This window comes from Scomber japonicus, chromosome 24, assembly GCF_027409825.1.
Source record: "Scomber japonicus isolate fScoJap1 chromosome 24, fScoJap1.pri, whole genome shotgun sequence".
In the NCBI taxonomy this organism is placed as follows: Eukaryota; Metazoa; Chordata; class Actinopteri; order Scombriformes; family Scombridae; genus Scomber; species Scomber japonicus.
The window spans coordinates 14,831,759-14,852,648 of NC_070601.1; the positions used below are offsets into that span (position 1 = coordinate 14,831,759).

The window sequence follows — 20,890 nt, forward strand, 5'->3', positions numbered from 1 at the left end:
AAATATTACAACGTGAAACCTGTCTGACTCTGACACAGAATATGTTTGTTTCCCCCAGGCTTATGAGAGCAGAAGCCGCTCCAACATGATGAATGGACACGCAGAAACTGCAGATGGCAACCTGGTCATCTTTGAGACAGCTCTGTGAGCTCAGGGAGGCTGTTTTTACCAGACTGACTGTTTTGCCACAGGGCTGCATCAAGTGCCTGAGCTGTGTGATGAAGCACAAAGGCCTATGATAGAAAGCTCTAATCCACTCCAGCTGAGGAGATGACCTGCACTGGCTCCGGCCTCCATTGCCTGAGCCACATATGTGCACATTATGCTGTTTCCCTCAAGCTGAGAGATTGGAAATCACTGCTGTAAAAACAGTTGACATAGATACTATATTTATTTTCTATGCTTCATATTTATCACATGTTAAAATGCTGCTCTGTACACTGATGCCTTCAAATTTTAAATGACCACATAACCCTAAAACAAGTGCCTTGTTTCAGATTTGCAACAGTTTGTACATGTTTAATTTAACCATGTGATAATGTATTTACAACTATCTCTATTCAAAGTTGCCTTTGTAAATACAGATAGATGCATATGATGAATGATAATCAGACCCACAAGAATGTTGTAGAACAGTGAAAAGGAGATTTTACACTAAATATTCCTGTTATATTGAGTTTATTGGAAGGATGATAAAGTGGCTGTTTGAACATAGCTGCTATTACAGAGGTGGACAGTGTTGAGTTACATGTAATCAATTGTTCAAATCTACATGTTTTTCAATTTGTCATGTTAAACCCATTCTTTCCACTTGTACATTTGTTTTGTTTTTTTTCAAATACTGTATGAACACCTACAAGTCTCACGACTGATTTGCCATGATGGCTTGTTATCTTATGCAATTAAAACATTTCTGACAAAAATCAAGAATCAAAAGGATGTACAAAAATGATGCTAATTGTAACATTTTTCACTGTTTCAATAACTGTTAAGTAGCTTTTGTCACAGGGAGTACAAGATTTGCATCTTCTAAGTCTTAAAACATAAATGACACTTACTCCAGGTCAAGTTTTCAGATGTGTTAGTTTCAAAATCCTCTTCCACTACCTTCAGGTTGTCAAGACTGTTGCGCCACCTGTGAAAAGGTTACAAATAAAACTTTTAGTATAAAACTACTATAAACTATGGAAGCCCATTTCTGCCACTGTGAGGTCTCTATCATAATAATGACTTAGTATCTCAAAATAATAAACTTGGTAAATCCAAATAAGCATTTAAACAAACATTGGTGTGTATCACACATCACCTTTCTTGCTGACTCCAGCAGGGCTGCTGCCTCCGCTGGGCCGGTCTGTTGCACCATCTTGTAGAAAGCCCCTTCCTTTTGCAGCAGAGTGAAGGGACAGTCCAACTCCTGGATGCCTCCACTGTCCAGTACCTTAAAGAAAGACAAAGACCAACAATTACCATCAGTTTAATGGTTAAACTTACAAGAATGTGTCTCAGTGACATTAATGCAGGCAAAGCATTCTCACATACCACAATTCAGACTATAAAAAACTGGTAGGTCACATACAAACTAAATGCAAAGCACCAACACGCTATATGTCTGAAATAATGGATTTACAAGATTTAACTTGTTTACAAGTCATGATCAGCGTGTAGCTCTAGGTAAATTATGAAGACCAGTATCAAGTAATATCTAAAGTACGTTAACATGAACCAGAAAGCACTTACCTCACTTTGAGCAATCTGAGTTTTGTTAAACTGTAGCATGCTAAATGTATTTAGATGGAGTAGAGACTTCAGCTACAACTGAACAAAATTAACTTCATTACATGAAATTTCCCTGAGACAGAATAGAGGACTCACCAGTATGCGGTCACTGTCTATGATGGTGTTGAGTCGATGAGCGATGGTCAGCACAGTGCACTCTCTGAACTTGTCTCGTATGGTTTTCTGGATCAACTCATCTGTCCTGTACACACAGTAACAAAAAAAGAAGTCATCACAGAAGTATGTTTAACACTACAAATACTGTTACTGGTGAGTTGAGCTGTGTCTGTAGTACCTGGGATCCACGTTGGCTGTGGCTTCATCGATGATGAGGATGCGGTTCTTTCTCAGGACGGCCCTGGCCAGACACACCAGCTGCCTCTGGCCCACACTGAAGTTTGAGCCGGACTCAGCCAGAACTGTCTCTAGCTTCCCAGGCAGCTCCTCCACCACACCCTTCAGCTGCACCTGCAGGGAACATGGAGGTCAGGGAAAAGTGCATGTGTGCAACAATGTGAGCTTGTAACTGAGCTCCTGAGTGTGTTGATTGGATACTTGCCTCGTCCAGCGCCATCCACAGGGCTTCATCAGTGTGTTGGTTGAAAGGATCCAGGTTCTTTCTCACAGTGTCAGTAAACAGCACAGGGTCCTGGAGTTGACAATAAGATAGACTTTCAGATTTAAAATATTTCCCAAACTGCAAAATTATATATGACATCAAATTAATTATTTACAAAAAGTAAAACAAAGCAACAGCCAATGAATATACTTTTGCCCATATCAATGCAACATCAACTAAACAGTGCCCTCATATATAATCTGACCACATAACCTTCTTAAATAATATAATTAACCAGTAATGCCACAGTTTAGTTGTCGTCCCACAGTGACGTCAACTAAACTCAGATGTTGGATTGATATTTGTTAGTGTGAGAGTCACTGATGTGGGGAAAAAAGTACATTCATTGGCTGTTTCCTTTATGTTTTACAACCCAAAAACATTTGACTCAAAACTGATTTAGTGCATGTGCTGCAGTCAGCTGATGCATACCTGAGGAATGATGGACATCTTCTGGCGCAGGTCGTGGAGGCCGATCTCAGAAGTGAGAACACCATCAATGTAGATCTTTCCCTGTGGCTCAGCCAGACGGAACAGAGCTGACACCAGGGAGCTCTTCCCTGCACCCGTCCTCCCCACAATACCAACCTGACAGACAGGAGAGCCAGAGAAACAATGACTGAGCACTCATTCTAGTGTGAATGTGTTCAAAAAGCAGACTGTGGTGGTCTCACCTTCTCACTGGGTTGGAAGGTGGCACTGATGTCTTTGAGGACCAGCGGCCCATCAGGGCTGTAGGAGAAGTTTACATGGTCAAAGGTCAACAGGCCTCGGTTCGGCCAATCGGGAGGAGGACGCTTCTCGGTTTCCCAGGGGGCTTCGCTCTTTAGCTCTGTGTACTCCACTACTCTCTCCACTGATGTCATCTGAGGAAACAAGGGGATTCCAGTTAGCTCATCTTGTTTCCTTGTATCCTCACACAAACATGGCTCCTTTTCCCGCTCTCTACACTATACAGGCTCCTCCTAAAAACACCAACATACTGTGTCTTCTGTTTCCACAAGGATCAGTTTGACTTCCAACATTCATTTGGTAGTCCTTTCAATAAATGACAGGCAGCTGGGCTTGTACTCAGCATCAACATCAGTTACGTGACAGCCGGAGCCTCATCACCAAACACTACTCACCATGTTCTCCAACTCGGCACTCTGCCTCACTGTCCACTGGAAGTTTCCTACCAGTGTGACAGCATAGGTCAGCATCAGGCCCACCTCTCCAGCGTCCAGCCCTAATAAACACAAACACACACTGAACACAACTGTGTGATTCACAACACTTTAAGACTGAACTAACAGCTCTGTCAGCAGGTATGATGTCCAGCTCCTCTCTCAAAAACCTTCCATCCAGGTTCAATTAATATTAAACTAATGTATTTTATTATTCAATCAGATGTGTCCAGTTTATTACAGTGCTATGTGGAGTAATATCACAGTATGTCTTGAGAAGTCAATATATGGGAGATAAAAGAATAGCACCAAGGTTTTAAAGAGCAACACTGTTCTTGTTCGAGCTGTAAGCAAGTAGGACATTCAAAGTGTTCAGACTGACCAGAAATACAGGTGAAAATCAGCCAATGCCAAACCACTCTGTTGTCTTGATTTATACAAGTGGAGCTTTTAAATTCTAACATGTTTATAGTCTGGGAGAAATTAATGTATGACTGAGTTTAATTGTTCAACAGTAAAAAAATATATATATTAAGAAAGAGGTGCAATAATTGGAGAAATTAAATTTTCAACCTCAAATAGGTCAAATATTGAAAGAGGGACCAGTGGAACACATCTTGTAGTTTAATGAGCATATATTTGCTTTTGTGCCAGATAATTCTTTAACAAGTGAAAACCCCAAACTGATTACATTGGCCATAAAGCCACCGGTGGAATCTAAGGAACTGAAGCAGTTATAATTTGTAATTAATTATGCAGGAGGTTTTTATATTAAATTTGAATCCAGTTGATATCTAATGAATGCTTGACTGAACAACTAAGGCCAGTTGACATTTCAGAATCACATGACATAACAATCTCCCATTACAGTAATAAGGCTGAGAAGATGAGCTGTGGGATAGACAGACAGTCCTCACCGTCTCTGAGTAAGAGGCAGCCAAATGTTGCAGTGGTGAGAAATATGGAGCAAATGCTGTCCAGGCGCAGTGCGAACCAGCGGGAGGTCATCAGGAACAGAAACCACGCCTCTGAGACAAGAATGAAGAATAATTAAAGCTGCAAGCAGTGTTGGGCGGGACCTTGCGCTCGTCGGGCCGTGTTTGATCTAGACTTTGACAGCATTGTCAGTGAAGTAGTTGACAGACTGCACAGATATCTAAAAACATAATAATACAGTCAATAAACTAGAACTAGAAACTAGTTTTCTCTACTGGGTTTTCTCAAAGTGATGTTTGAATGGAGTCTGTAGATGAAAGTATGCAGGAATAATGTATATTTTGAAATGCCTGAAAAATCGTCAAAAATCATTTAAAAGGCAAATTGTGCACTTCCTGTTGGATTTAGGTCAGGGGTGTCAGCACGTGATTTGTAGGTCTTGATAAGAGAAATAATTGAGTTCAGGTTTGATCTTTCTACGACATTACTATCAGGCATAGTGGCCGTTTTAGTGTTTCTAGGTGGTGCTAGAGAGCTTGACATTGTTTGTTTTTCCATTTTATCAAATTTTTCGCCAGACCTGATGTGCCTGCCAAATTTAGTGAGTTTTTGAGCATGTTTAGCAGTAGGGTCCTTTCGGCTCAGCCCCTAATAATTATAATTAAAGTTTTCTTTGTCATTTGCAAACTTCACATTGGCTGTCCGGTGAAAAGGTTAAACACCTGAGTGAGTGTCCTGATATGCATCAAATGCTTTCTTAAGTCTTTCCTCAGCCCTGAAGGCTCGGATCGTCCACAGACCCTGAAGAGACGAAGACAGGTGGGAGAAGACGGGACTGCGAGCTGCAAGAAAAATGACAGAGGATGATGACATGCACACACAAGTCACTGATGGCCTTTCTGTTTTTCAAAAAGCTCAGTTTAAATAATCATCTCATGGCCAAATAGGTGTAATTACGCAAGAATGCATGAACATACATGTGGACTCGAGACGTTTAACATCTCGTGATGTGTTGAGGTAGAAACGCCGCAGGTACAGGAAGATAAAGAGCAGAGGAATGACAGCAATGAGTATGTGAGGGATGACTGAGGCAGCTACTGCAACCACGCCAACATTCTGTAAAAATAACTGGAACAAAACAAACCTGTCACTCAGAGGAACACAACAACAGTTGAGAAAAAAACATCTTGTCAATCACCGGCAACAACTACATATACAGTAGTCTTAATCTAATGTATCCTCACCTGATAGAAGTCCACAAAGGTGAGGGGTAACATGGAGTCCATCAGGCTGATGTCTTTGGAGAACCTGTTAAGAATTCTTCCTATGACACAGAAAAAAGCAAAGTCAGTTCCAAGAGCTGAAGCTCACATTAACATTAACATCTTGCAGTAAATGTCTTCAGATCAGGCCCAGGCAATTGAGTAACATCAGTGATTTAGAAGCTATAGCCAGCCTGGTTCATCCCCACATTAGAAAACAACAAAAAAAAGGACGTTGGGATTGTTTTTAGGTGGCTTTTAACTCAGTCAGTAAACTCTGACCAGGGCTCACCGATGGGGTTGACGTCAAAAAAGTGAACGGGCGTGCGGAGAATGGCGCTGAACATGCTGTTGTGGAGTCTCTGTGCTGAGCTCACCAACCAATGAAAGATGACTAAACTCCTGGCGTAGCCGAAGATGACGGCAGCTGCTGTGAAACCTAAAAGCAAAAAGCGAGAAACTCCTCTAGATCTTTAAAAGTTCATATATGTTTAGTAGTAGGACAAGACTTTATAAACATCATCAACAAAAACACTTCAAAACATGAAGTCAATATAAGAGTAGACAGGCTCACCTGAATAAATGCTGAGGTAAAATGTGAGACTCAACTCTTGATCTATGAGAGTCACATTGTGAGCATTATTTTTAACACTGACATCATTGGTTGTGCTGTTGAAAAACTGCTGCCCTCCTCTGGCCCTGTTAGTTGAATAGATAAACACATCAGAGCAGGCTCACAGAACAAGATCAGACATTACTCAGCTACAAAAATACATAGACTGTTTTTAACAAAGCCCATATGGATAAAATGCTCACCAGTATACCAGCCACCAGTCCTGCACAATATATGCAACCTATGTATGGAAAACAAAGAATGAACCAACACATAGAAACATATTAGATTGTTAGATGTATATTAATAATAAGACTAATGGTATGTGTGGCTGTGCTTAGTCACAGAGGGATTTTGCTCTGAATGCTACCATGCCCTCCATGCTAGTGCTATCAGTGTAGTAGTAAAAGTTCACCATGGTTACCATCTTAGTTAAGTGTGTTAACACTCATGTCCATTACGGTCATAATTACTAATCCATTATCTTTTTTTTTCACACCTGCAGGCAATATGGTGGAGTGGGCATCTTTTAGCATATCTCTACCTTTGAACAAGCTGTTTAAATGAAGTCTCTATTCATGTACAGTGTTAGTGGGACTGAGCCCTGGATTACCTCAGCTATGACACTGAGCAGGACTATAGCCAACAAGACCAGAACATGACTGCCTGCAGTGAAGTACTCGAGGTAAATGTGGCTGCTGACATTTCCTACAACTCGAGTCTCCTCTGACATGGTACGAACTGCTTCAACCTGCAAAACAAGTTAGAATTCAGTCAAGGAAGCAGTCAGTTTAAAGCATCACATCTGTACTAAAATACTAGACATACAGTCTTAAACTCATGCTGGTCTAAATGTAAGTTGTGGTATATGAATGGACCAGGGACAAACTCACATCAAAGAAAATGACAAAGAATAGAGAGGGAAAATGTACAGAATGAATTTATAATACAAAACCAAATGAAACACTGGATCTTGAAGATGTACCTACAGGAAGCTTGTCATCACAGTTGCTCTCAGGCGGGAGGAGGCTGCTGTGAGAACAGTGTGACTGATTCGTCCTTTGGCTGTGTAACGACATCTTGTCTGTCTCAGCTGATTGAGACCACTTCTCCAGCTCCTCCTCACTTTTCAGCATGGACACGATGTCTAGGCCGGAACACTGCAGCTCATTGTAGGTACCCTGGGCCATGATATGACCCTAGGAGATACAGAGGAAAAACATGTCTGTGGTATTGCTTCATGGTGTAAAGATGCTGTTCCTCTAAAGCAAACAGAGTGGAGGCTTTCAGTATGTACATGGACTATAACAACAAGCACAGGATTTATTAAAATATTGAGGGAGCACAAACCTCCCTGAGGACCAGGATCTGGTCAGCACCCCTTAGATGTTGCAGCTGGTGGGTAACCAGGATACGACACTTGTTCTTCAGCAGACCGCAGATGCACCTGATCATGAACACAGAGGCAGACGTTAAAACTTTAGTACACAGTGTGTCAGTGTTTTTCCTGAAGGAGCAAATTTGAGAAGCATGGAGAAGCATCTGGTATTCAAACAGGTCATCTAAAGCATTTAAATTAACTGTTTCAAATTGTAAAGTGTGTTTGTCTTTTTGTGTTTAATTGCCAAAACAACATATGACAATTATTCAATTAAAATACACTGAGGCCCAATTTGTGAAGATTTCCTCAAGTGAAGGTCCAGAACATCATTATGTGTGTGTTATTTTTCAGTAGCTTGAAGTAGCATTGTTGTTCCATCAGCATCTGTGTCTAGTGGCTAGATTGTCAAATAAATACAGTAGAATTCATTTATTAGTATTTACACTCAACTTGCAGGATTCAAATAAATAATAAAATTAATAAAATAATAAAAGAAAATAAATACATTCTTATATCAAATAAAGATAGTTATTTAAAATAAAGAAAGCTTTTGTTTTAGAAAAATAAAAAAGAATCCCTTTTTACTTTTAAACTTTACTTAAACCATAAACTTCATTTCATATCTAATAACTTTACAACACCTCTTTCCTCCGTGAGTATCTCACTAACAGTTGAGCCCCTCCGCATGTCTGAATTGCACAGATTTGATTGACTGATTAGCGTCACATGAGAAGATTTGCTATGCACAGTGGTCTGTGAGTGAGCAAGGGCTGCTCCACTTTTACCGTAATAACTGGAGAAGCTGCGCCTGTTAAAATAGAAACGCTTGGACAACGCTCCTCAAAATTTCATCAGTCACAGGTCTGGGGTCTGCCTATTAGTGACCTCTGGTGTAGAATTATTGTGTGGCACAAAAATAATTACTCACTGTTCAAAAAGATATTTCCCAACCTCAGCATCCACAGCACTTAAAGGATCATCCAGGAGGTAGATGTCTGCATCCTGATACACAGCCCTGAAAACACACACACACATTTCCAAGTTTACTGTGTGGAATGATACACCGCGAGGCACAAGACTATAGACAAAAATGTTTATTAAGACAGACTAATAATCTCAGTTATCTACTTTAGTAAAATCAACATTTGTCTCCAACTTGTAGCAAGAAAAAAATAAGTTGTGTATAACCTGGAGGCTGAAGCCTTCAAATGCAACCTGACATGTTGCTACTTGTAGCCCCTGAGGCTTGCAACTTTGACAGGCAGCCAATATATATATCCATCATTTTGTCATAAATGACACAAATAATGCACATTTTGTACCCATCCTCTTACCGGGCCAGGCTGATTCGAGCTTTCTGTCCGCCGCTAAGCGTGGCTCCTTTGTCCCCAATTAGTGTCTGGTCTCCCTCTGGGAGCAGCTCCAGGTCCTGCACTCAAAGACAATGAAGGTTTATATTTAATATAGGTCAGAATATGAGAGAAAAAAAGTCAACATTATTCTCTCTCTCATATGGCCAGCAGCAGGTGTGTTCTATCACCTGAAAGCCTGATGGTAGCTGTGCAGCCATATTAATATCTCACCTTCTTCAGAGCGCAGGCTGTGATGACTCTCTCATACCTCTGGAGGTTCAGCTCTCTCCCAAACAAGATGTTACCGCGGATGGTTCCAGGGAACACCCAGGGCTGCTGGGATGCATAGATGAGCTGCCCTCTGACTGTTAGTGTTCCAGTGTCATGAGGCAGCTCTCCCAGGATGGCGCTCAGCAGGGATGACTAGTGGGAACATTATGTTATGGACATGTGAGCTGGCTAGAACGTGACAGTGAATTAGACAGTTGATTTAAACATGTGGGCTGTAATCCCTGAACTATTCACGTCAGCCAAGCCTGTTTATACAAGCGTACTGACCTTTCCTGATCCAACTGGTCCAATAACAGCCAGAAGTTGGTTTGACTGCACATTGACAGAGACATTCTGCAGAGATGGAGCATCCAAACTCTGAAAGGACAAAAATTAATTATGATAACTTGTTACTTAACATATTTGGCATTTGATGGCATTATTAAGTGTAGAACAGAACAGAAAATTAGCATAAGTGTTTCCTTTACAATGATATTACAACACTGAATGAAATATCACCTTATCCCAGTAGCAGCTGAGCTGCTCAATCTCAATACTGGTTTCCTTCTTTTTCTCCAAAGCAAGAGCAAAGTTTTTTCTGTCAACCTCTTCCAGCAGGAGGAAATTCTGAGGGGTTAATGGACACACATAGCTTTACGCTGTCATCACTATTATCAAAACCCATACAGTATACAGTCGTCTGTATACTGCATAAGGTACACTACGCAGGATTTATCAGTTGGTGTTTGTGAACACACAGCATTCAAAGTCGGCCCAAAGGTTGATTTCCAGAAATGTATGATCACCACAAAATAATAAGAAAATACTGCATTACTGCATACTGTCTATTTAGATACATACACTGGCACATACTGCTAGTGGATCATAAGTGATGAATGAGAGGGATTCTGTTTAGAGGAGTCTATGCATTGTTTGGGTTTTTTTAAAGAAAATCCTGTATAGTAAACCTTTAATTATATAAATGATTCACTAAGACTAATTTGTGAAATACCTTACATTTCATTTAAACATCCATTGTGCCAGGAGTTTCCTGGAAGTCATTCACAAAAGAGATTATATAATGTGTTATTTAACGTTCAGCCAGATGTATCCCCCCCATGTGCTGAGCAGGAGTTAGTTAAAAGGTCAGGCATACATTTTAGTGTTTCCCCAGAGGTAGTCGAATTCCATTCCACTAAGGGCGTTTTCAGACCTATAGCTTGATTGTTTGGTCCCCAGCAGGCCATAAATTGTTCGGATGTAGCATACAGACTTCAGTACGATTTGGTTTCTCATACGCATATTTCTAAACGACCTACTCCTCACAGGTCACTTTGGTGTTTATCTCCTTCATTTTCCTCTTTTGTTAATCTGCACAGAAAAAAAAGAATGTTTTTCTGCAGGCCACATTTCAGCCTGAAGATATAGAAATATATAATATACATACACACAATATAAATATTAGGGCTGTCAGCATTAACACGTTAATGGCCATATGATTAAGGGGCCAAGCATAACGCGTTAATTGTTTTTAAATCACGTTAATCGCTCCTCAGTGACTCACTCACTGTCACAGATTGTTGTTATAATGGAGCTGTGTAAACTGTGCATGTGTTCATATGTCAGGAGTCTCACCGCTGCTGTCTTATTCCTGCAGTCTGCACATTGTTGGACTTTCTTTGTCAGTAGAGGATTTTGATATGAGCAGATGCCCAAGGCGTACACATGAATAACAAGACTGGTTAAATAATGATGATAGACAGCTCTTGTGCCAGATGCTCAGTGGCTTTAATTACATGTACACCACTCACTGTCAGTCTCTGTCAAATGACAAATATAAAAGAGCTGCTGTAATACATATGAGAAAACAGATTTACCTTAATCCTGCAAATGCTGACCAAAGTCTCAGACAACTTCTCCACGGCCAGGGGAAAGAACAGGGTGAGTGTGAGCTTGATGGTGCCGTAGAGAGACACGGTGACAAACACACTGCTGGCGGTGATGGTGTTGCCCAGGAGAGTGTAGACGGTGAAGGTAACAAAGACTATGATCTTACTGCTGGCAAAGAAGGAGGCCATGTTGAGTCCTCGTAGGTAGGAGCTACGCATAATCTGAATGATTTCTTCCCTGGGAACAGACAGCAAATGGAGAAAATGAGTGTGTTAAGTATTCATTCTGCAATAGTGCACTAGGAGACACATAACATCTAGTGTTCTAGTCACATTTGTTAGTTCTTTTTCATTAGTATTGTAACCCAGCTATCAAAACCTTTTCAGTCACATGTGTTTAGTGGATATTTTGCTTCTTTTTTAGAACAATGAAAAAATGAGTGATATTATGTTAGTGGTATGGCTCTTAGGATGGCTGACAGGGTTCATCCCAGAAGCACCACCAGCTGTCACCTAGTTTATGTCCTTATTTTAACTTTTTTTTTTAGCATACTAACATACTAGTTAGTAGTTTATACCTGCTGGCAATAGCATTTAGTTTCAAGCACTGTTCTGCCTGTCCCTCACAGAGCAGTCCAGTCATGTTCCATGTAACAGGTGTTGGACTAAACAGGAAAGATTCAAAGCAAAAATTCAATCTGAATGCAGAATATTAGCAGCAAAGAATCAGAAGACTTTTCTCATGTATTGGGGATTCTGATAAGACTACACGCTTTTTGCTGTAAATTCTCAGAGATATAAAAAGTTATTACTTTTAAAAGTTATTACTTTTATATCTGAAGTGAGAGAGAGAGAGAGAGAGAGACGCAGAGACACAGATAGAAAAGGCTCCAGCATCCTATTTAATGTTTAGCTATGTGTGATATAAATGTTTCTCTCTGTTCTTGGGAAAGAGCAGACCAAAGTCCACATTATAGTTTCTTAGAAAAGAGTGATGAGTAACTAAGGATGTCTTATGAAGTGTGTCAGTCAAGTCTGGCTTTCGAGCATTGAGGAGAGCGACTTGTTGTGTTTTGGGGATGATGTATTAACTACAAGTGAAACTGTGTAAAGGATTCTTCATTAACAAAAGTGAGCAAAAAATGCTAGAAATGAAGAAACCAAAGCTGCATGGCTATTGAGGAATCCTCTTAGACCACCTCAGCAATAAGGAATGTGGTTAATTCCCAAAAAGTTACTTTAATTGGAATAATCCCTGTGTGCTCTCGAGGGCCCCTTGAATCCAGCTTTAAAAAGATACTGTGATACTGTAAAGAGTTCTTTAGAGGAATCAGGATGGGGATAATTCCATTCATGTTAACGATGTGTTTGACTACCTTTCTGGTGAGCAGTTCTGGCACCCTCTAAATGCCTTCAAGTCCTTTGGCGTTGTTGATAAAGGAATGCTCAGAATAAGTTATGTAAGTTAAACCTTTCACCTGATACTGGTTGAAGATGTTTGATACTGATCAGCCTTTCGTCAAAAGGCAACACAGATGTCTCCTGCCTCCGGGATCAGTTCAGATTTGTGGAAGACTTGTCAGAGACTTTGAGATTCATATGTGTGGAGTACCACAAAGCTGTGTGTCGAGACCTGTGCCAATCAGCCTCCACATGCTGATAACCCACGAGGTAACATAGAACTGATTTCTACAGCTATACAGATGACAAGCAGTTCTGCATTCCATATGCTTAAAACAAAGACAGGGGCTCTAATCAATAAGTGAAACAGTACACCAACGTAAGCCTCAAACCAGCATGCTTTTAGATGCCAATTTAGATTCCAAACTTTACTCATGTATATTGCCAAAATACAAAAAGGCCTCTCGTCTCGTCTTAAGAGGGACAGAGAATTGTTCTGGCAATGATTATGTATTTCACGTTTGGTATTGGTAACATGTCTTTTGTGTGTTTAGCTTAGTGCATCAAGCCAAACACCATTACTGTGGTTTTTATGATCACACATTAAAATGACACTTTAATGAGATGAGCTTTACCTCACCCTTTGATCATTTCAAACCATTAACTAAAGGCTAAGGAAACAGACACCACAATGATGGACAACTTAATTAAGCATGAAATAGATTCATTTACTGAGATGGACGGGGGGAGAAACCAGTTCCTCAAGTTTTAAAACCTGCAATAGCCAGATCAACTCCACAGTTCAGGCATCAGGGCGTAAAAATGACACAAAATCAGAACTTAGCGGATGCTTTATAATCAAATCAAAACAATATTTCCATCATTACCTTCTGACTTCTGTAACCAAAGCAGAGAATGGTTTTTCCCAGGCATACATTTTGATGATCCTGATGCCGGACACCACTTCATTCATAATGCGGATTCTGTTGTCACTAAGGATTGCCGTTTTACCCCTGCAAAAAAATACAATTCAAATTTAGGTTTCTCTTTTTTCATAATGTTGGGAAAGACTACAGTATTTACATGAGGTGCCAAAATGAACAACAATTTGTTTGAATACCACTAAGTAAATGGACATAAACAAACAGCAGGTAAGTGGTGATATCAGGCTTTGAATGAGTAATGTATTAACTGATACTAGACATGCTAGGTGATGATACATCCATTGAAAGTGTATGAGGTGACAACTAAAGACGACCTTGTAGCTCTCCAGGAATCTTGTTCTTTACCTGAATTTTCCAAAGAGCTTTCCAAACCAGGCCTGCACAGGCATCATAAGGGCAATCACTGCCACACCAGCCAGACACGACACTCCGATCCCATTCCAAAGGAAAGCAATTATCACCAGAGCTTGCAGAGGTGCCACCCACAGGTAGTGCAGATTGAGTGTAATCTACAGAGGCAACAGTTAATTGTGAACACAAGCATGCACAAAATATTGGAAAAAACATTTGGACCAGTTACAATTCAGTTACAAAAAATGTTGTCACAGGTCTGTAATAGACCAACATACAGACAAAAGGTTTGAAACATGGGGGTTGCATACTGGGGCATCATGTAGTCACTGCTTTCAAAATTCAGCTGGGCCTCATGAACATCTAGCAGTAAAAATCACTGTTTGTACAAGCACATACTTGTGTTATCTAACCTCATCAAAACGGTTGACATCATTTGAAAGGAGGTTCACAATTTGTCCGGTGGTGGTTCTTCCAATGGATTCACTGCTGAGACAAAGAGCCTGCAAAGACAAATGTTACCTGTCTGGTGAATTACTGCAAGAATTCATGGTATATTCCTGAGGGTGACAATAACCTACCGAAATATGCATCTGTGCTGCACATCTGCTGAATTTTTACTGACCTTTCTGTATATCATGTGACACATGGCAATTCTAATCTTCATGCCTATTCTTTGGACATGGTAGTAGTAGAGATGGCTAAAGAAAGTCAGTCCAAAGGTGGTGAGGGACATTGCAGCAGCGTATCCGTACACCATGAAAAGACTTCTCTGGTCGTCTGGGTCATAATTCTCAAAGTACATGATGATTTCCCCCATGAGGAATGGCTGGATCACTTTAATGGCCTCCTTTACGACAAAGACCGAGACAAAAATACATATTAGATCATGAGATATGCCAGTAACCTCTTATTCAAATATTCACACTAATGCAGAAAGCATTACAACAGTTATTGTAACCACCTGTTTACATTCTGCCAAGAAAGTTCAATACATTCCTGCTTGTCCATCCATATGTGGCAGATGTGCCTGTGAAATATGACCACTGAAAACATCTGGACCGGCTTTCTTTTACTTACTAGGCTCCAAAGCTCTAAAAAGGTGCATACCAGTACAGAGCAACTTCAAAGCTGGACTCTGTTCTCTAATACCTGTAGATGTTCTAGATGTGTATGCTTTTATTCTCCATTATGACTCCTTCAAATCTTTTAAACAAACATCTTTTTACAAATGACAACATCTTTCATGCAAGTAACCTTAAGGACAAAAGACCCCAATGTTCCACACAACTTTCATTACAAAATTCATTATATATCACTAAACTGTCATGATGTCAAAATCTAAGAAGGGAGCTTTATAAATGCCAGAACATACCAGTGAAAATACAAACAACCCAGCCACTGCAAAGGACTTCCCGTGGCACTTAATGAGGACTTTGGTGAGATTTGGCTCCCGAAGTTCCTTTGAGGCCTTTCTAACTTCATGGTCCCAAAATCTGCAAGGAAGCACATGAAACAGGGTATTTATTCTGCACTGGAACTGTAAATCCATTACTGAATTCACTGATGTATTAATTGTACAACCAAAATGATTAGGTCTAAGCAACAAGTACAATTACAAATGTTTATCTTGACAAACACATTGCCAATGATCACATATTAGACTTTTGAGAGTGATCCAAGATTATATCAGTCAGGTCTAATCGTGGAAAAATTGGTTCCCTAAGAGAGCTTCTTCCTTCCTGAGCTGATCACAGTACCTCTGCAGCTCCTCTCCCAGTATTTCAGACCCATCCTCTGGAAGAACTCTGTACAGGTCACTTTCCTCCAGCCTCCGATTGTGTCCAAGGTACAGCAGGGGGCTTAACCAGCTGAAATCAACAATTAAGTAGAAAATGAATGACATGGGTATCAAACACTTCTGTCTCATTATTTTAGGGTCTTTTAACAGGAAACTTTGGCAATGAACAGCCAAAAATACAGACAGCACATTCCACAAGGGATAAAGGTTACCTAATTACTATCTAGTCCATCATCTTGAATTACAGGCAGAGATTAAAATCTGTATAGCCTGTGGTCAAGACAAGCCTAGATGAACTCACTCAAGATATCAAACTCCCAACTGGAACCCCTGTGATCCCCCCACTCCCTTGCCTCATTGATTCAATTCAATGCATGTCAACACCTTATGAAAAAAAAGATAAGGAATCCTTTGAGGGACTGATGTTGTCAAACCTGACAGACAGCACAGGCACCCCCAATGAGTTTCAGTGGATGATGCAGCCACCATGGGACAGCACCATATACTCCAACACCTTGACTCCTCAGTGACATGCACAATGATTCTGTTTGTGGACAGCTCAATGTTCAACACCATTAACAACAAGAAATACTTTAATCCAAAATGCTTTTATCTCTATACGCATAGTCATGTGTATAGTCACATAGTCATGTGTATAGTCACATAGTTATGTGTATAGTCACATAGTCTTGTGTATAGTCATAGTTATGTGTATAGAGAAATCAATCTAAGGAGACCAATCTGTTAACTCCTGAAACCTGCAGGCAACACAACAGTGATCTGTCTCATAGGGACAGTGATAGGTCTGTGTACAAACAAGAGGTCAAACAACAGAGATCGGAATGTTTAACATGCCTCTGAGGCAGTTTGACACTGCAAATATTCAATCAGCTCTCTGTACATCTATCACTAAAAACAGGCAACAGCAGGCAGTTGGGACTGCAGGAAAAAAAAAATTGGTGGCAAACTGCCAGGTCTTGTATACATTGAGTAAGGAATCAGACATTAACAATCTCCCTCAAACTCTCTGTAAATAAATAAATAAAACATCTAATGTATTACAAATTGTGTATTACAGTTTAACATACAGATTGTGGAGCAGCATGTGCATATTATCTATCATCCACAAATGTAGCTTCTTTTTCTTTTTTTTATCTTTCACTACTATGGATCATGGTATGGAAGTACTCTGAACTGACATGTAATACGTAACATTTAAGAACACCTCTTCGACAGGTTTTTCTTCCCTGACTTCTGCACACAGATAATTATTTTATTGAATGAGGAAAATTGCTGAAGACACATTGTTTGCAACCAACGACCTGGCACATGGCTGCACAGGACAAGTTAGAGTCAAAATCCAGTGGACTGCAAGGAAGGAAAATAAGATGATAAATACTTCAAGTGTAATCTACACAACTGTAAACTTCCACAATGACATCTAAAACAATGATGACATAAGTATGCACACATAGTATTACAATACACATCCCTGGGACTGTTTGTGAGAAATGATGTTGGACTTGAGTTGCAACAGGTAGTTGTGATTCATGTGCTAATGCCAATTTTGTGATTTAAAGCTAATTGGGGAAACTTCAGGAAAAAGTTTGCATCTTAAAATTGGGAAGCCTGTACAATATGATCTTTTTATTTTTTATTTTCAATGTTAAAAATACATCAATGCATCTTGTATGTTACAGATTCAGCTATATTCATTTAAAGTTAGGATTGAACGTTCAGAGCATTTGTTTCTGACAGATTGTGAAAACGAATTTCCCCATGGGACAATAAAGGCTATCTATCTATCTATCTTGTTATCTTGTTTACCACCCGAACAAACTATGTATCACTATTCGGATCATTTAGTAACAGATCATGACCTGACCCTGTTGCGAAATCCTATACTGTGACAAAAATGACTTACCACAAGAAGACTCGTGAAAAACATCCGGCAGCGGCCAGTGGGTTCTGTCTAGCGCCTGACTGTTTGTTGTCCGCGGTCATTCTGGCATTGACGCTGTGTGCAAACCGCAGCTGAGTCTGGCAGGACTTCAGTCACTCACAGCACGTGCAGTTTGCTTACATCATGTAAAGCGGAGTCTCCGCCAATAAGATAGTTACAGCTGTGCCGGTTCTCTTCCGGTTGTTCCCGAGTGGTCTTCAGTTACACTGTAGATAGGTACACAACCAAAATTGACAAATGATAGTGAAAGTGGCTTCTCTACTGATAGCATGGGAAACCGCAGAGGACTTCAGGCTTAATAGATTTGCACGCCGCAGCATAGTCACTGGCACACTGGAAAGATCAGTACTCTCTCAGCAGCATTTACAATCACCTGTTAACCAAGGCTTTATGTGACCTGTCTTTAGTTTGACTGACAGCATGCTGTCCTGCACACATCTCCCACTGAGGGCTACGGATCAGATGGTTGATAGACACACCGCCAGCTAAGAGCCAAATGTTAAGAGGTGTCCACACTGAGAACTATAACGATGATGACTATAACGGTGTGAGCATCTACACTTCTACTATCCTGTAAACAGCGGTGTCAAGCACAAGCTGCGCGCTCCAGCTGTGTCTGCAATTCATGATTGATGAGCTACTGGTGTACGATGTACGGAAGAAGAAAAAGAAAAGCACAGATGTTCACAGGTGTGTGCTTTCAGACACTAGTTGCTGTGATGTTTCAGTAGGATATTTACAAACCAAACTGACCCGCAGCACATGTTGAAGCGCGGTGTGTAAAAGTACACCTCTGCAGCAGTGACACACACTATGAGCACATATCAGCTTACGAAGGTCTGCTAACTTTCTTGTTGTTGTCATAAATTATAATAGAGAACAAAGTTGCAGCATCTTTGTAATAATAAGGACCTATCTAAATAAATCACCCCTGGGCGTCATCCTGCTCCAATGTACAGCGCGTCAGTCCGTGATGAGGAGAGAGGAGTAAAGCCGCATTCAAATTAATAAATACATCAGTCAGCTTCCAAAACTAAAATGTTGGTGTGGATGTTTATTCTGATATAATATAATGCAATATGTTTTAAATGAGTTACTGAAAGCAGTGTTTTGAAAAGGGGATCCGTACATAATTCCTAAGCCCTTGTTATGAAAATATCTTTAAAATATTCTTGCATACGGCCTATATGGATGTCTTTGCATTTTGTCTCATCATTTAACTTAAGATTTTAACTTATTGTTGATTACGGCACACAAAATTAAAAACTGGCACTCCATGTCAAAAAGGTTGCCTAGCCCTGTTTCTACAGTGTGTTCACCCTCGCGCTTGGATGTCGACGTGCATCAACACATTTTATTATATTTCGTTTCGGGAATCTTATTTATATCAATGTTATTCTGAGTACTGATTCATAGTTATAAGAGTACTACTGTGATTCCTGGTAGTTTTGTGAGTTCTCTTATTCTGGGTCAGTTAGACTATATTTCAGGAGCATGGGCTACTTGAATTCTGCCTCACATCACGTTCTATCAATATAGTGAAAAGAGCGTTTGTATCTTGTATCTCTGATTTAAAACAAAAATTTAATACAGAAAAGTAGGAAAAGTGATCTCAACAGCATTTACAATGAGTTCTGTATACCGCAACACTCCCGTTTACGAGCAGAATTGAAGGGAGCAAACTGTGCGCCACGTCTTTTTCCACGCCTCTGTTGTAAAGTGATAATCACATGTGAGCAGGCATGCGGGGAATGGAAAATTGTGTTAATTATATCTAATAGACAAACTGAATGAGAAGTCTACTAATGCAAGACGATGTAAATGCACTCTAAGCATCTCCGGTAGTTAAACAAAAGCACGATTCAAACACTATGGAGAGCTGTATAGGAACATATATGGGTATAAAGGTGGTAAACACCCAAAATGTGATGAAGCCTGTTTGAGTTATCAGATGCAAAGTAGACTAGTGTGGATTTAACACGAGAAAATCACTAGACAGCCTGCTTTGACCTGACTGCTACAGGGTTCATGGAGGTTTGCTTCCAGGCACATTTGGAAACAGCATCTACTGAACAGTTTGTACTCAGTGCATTTGTTTCTCTGCCAAATCAAGTTGCATACCATTGCCACATGTAACACAGTGTGTAGCAATGTAGCAATTAAGAGCTCCATGAAGACTGAATCAACTTTGTAGAAGAAAAAATAAGAGAGAAAATAAATATGATGTCCTGACCAGTGTTGGGGAACATTACTTTTATAAGTAACTAATAACATTTAAAAACTTACCCCCATTAAAAAGTGACTAGTTACATTACAGCATTACCCTTCTATTTATAAAACAAAACTGATTGAGTAATATTTTGTTTTGCTTCCTAATAGAACGCATAGTGACAGCTGTAATCACATCTGCTGGGAACATCAGTCACAACAAGCAGCAACTGGGTTACCACATTTCTTGACTGTAAAACCTAACCAACCTGATCAAATTCCAAAGAAACCAATTATCACTGAAAACCGATGCTAAGAGTCCAGAGTCTTCAGCAGTTTCAAGACTCTACGGGTTTCTCTGTACGTTACAAACTCACAATCTAACACATGGTCAGGACAGTATTACTTAAAAAGTATTTTGGATACATTTATTCTGTTAGTCTGGGTGTGTCAGGCCTGTATTTAACTTCTAATACATATTAAATATTTTGATGCAAAACCAGTTCACATGTGACGACACTGAGTTGATTAATTAATCCTCTAAAGATTGTCACAAACTGGCTGAAGGATCCTGGATGAAACGCTCCACAAGGGAAGCCATCCTCAAAACAATCAGCCTAACAAGTTACAAACCTTTGACTGGGACACACAGAAAACCCAAACCTGAGGTAACAGGTGAACAGGAGCCTCACCCCTATACTGATGTTAACTACAACCATTAAACTAGCTAACTAACTCTTCCCTAGTCTTCGTGCAGTTAATGGTGGGGGGTACTTATGCACGCTAAACCAGCGGTGTGAAGAAAGTAACCAGAAAACTGGTCACCCTCTCACAACCACGGAGATGCTCCCGAGCTAAAAGCTCTACCCACCTTCGCCGCCGCCTAAAGAGATCACCACGAGCCCCCTAGAGGAACCTGCTGCCAAACCTAACAGGGGAAGGAACTCCTGCTCGAACA

The 20,890-nt window shown here is 40.2% G+C and overlaps 2 protein-coding genes across 2 annotated transcripts in view; one reads left to right on the plus strand and one right to left on the minus strand.

Annotated features, from left to right (window-relative positions):
* The window catches only part of LOC128354094 (ATP-binding cassette sub-family C member 4-like), a 36,663-nt gene extending 35,532 nt beyond the window's left edge, over positions 1-1,131 (plus strand). The window contains exon 31 of the mRNA XM_053314342.1: positions 59-1,131. Within this exon, the coding sequence (XP_053170317.1) occupies positions 59-148 (90 nt within the window). The 3' untranslated portion in view covers positions 149-1,131. The remainder of the gene's footprint in view (positions 1-58) is intronic.
* Positions 1,118-17,891, minus strand: LOC128354213 (ATP-binding cassette sub-family C member 4-like). The gene is made up of 31 exons (XM_053314478.1): positions 17,686-17,891; positions 15,721-15,831; positions 15,336-15,456; positions 14,586-14,810; positions 14,374-14,463; positions 13,955-14,118; positions 13,553-13,678; positions 11,253-11,502; positions 9,895-10,002; positions 9,664-9,753; positions 9,337-9,528; positions 9,088-9,182; positions 8,682-8,768; positions 7,723-7,819; positions 7,362-7,571; positions 6,986-7,123; positions 6,576-6,613; positions 6,334-6,458; positions 6,052-6,198; positions 5,742-5,821; positions 5,475-5,625; positions 5,220-5,339; positions 4,479-4,589; positions 3,523-3,623; positions 3,070-3,261; positions 2,828-2,983; positions 2,336-2,425; positions 2,072-2,244; positions 1,873-1,978; positions 1,307-1,438; positions 1,118-1,135 (listed from the first exon to the last, which is right to left on the minus strand). The coding sequence occupies exons 1-31, from the start codon at positions 17,763-17,765 to the stop codon at positions 1,118-1,120; spliced, it is 3,924 nt and encodes a 1,307-aa protein (XP_053170453.1). The 5' UTR covers positions 17,766-17,891.
* Between the last annotated feature and the right edge of the window lie 2,999 nt (positions 17,892-20,890).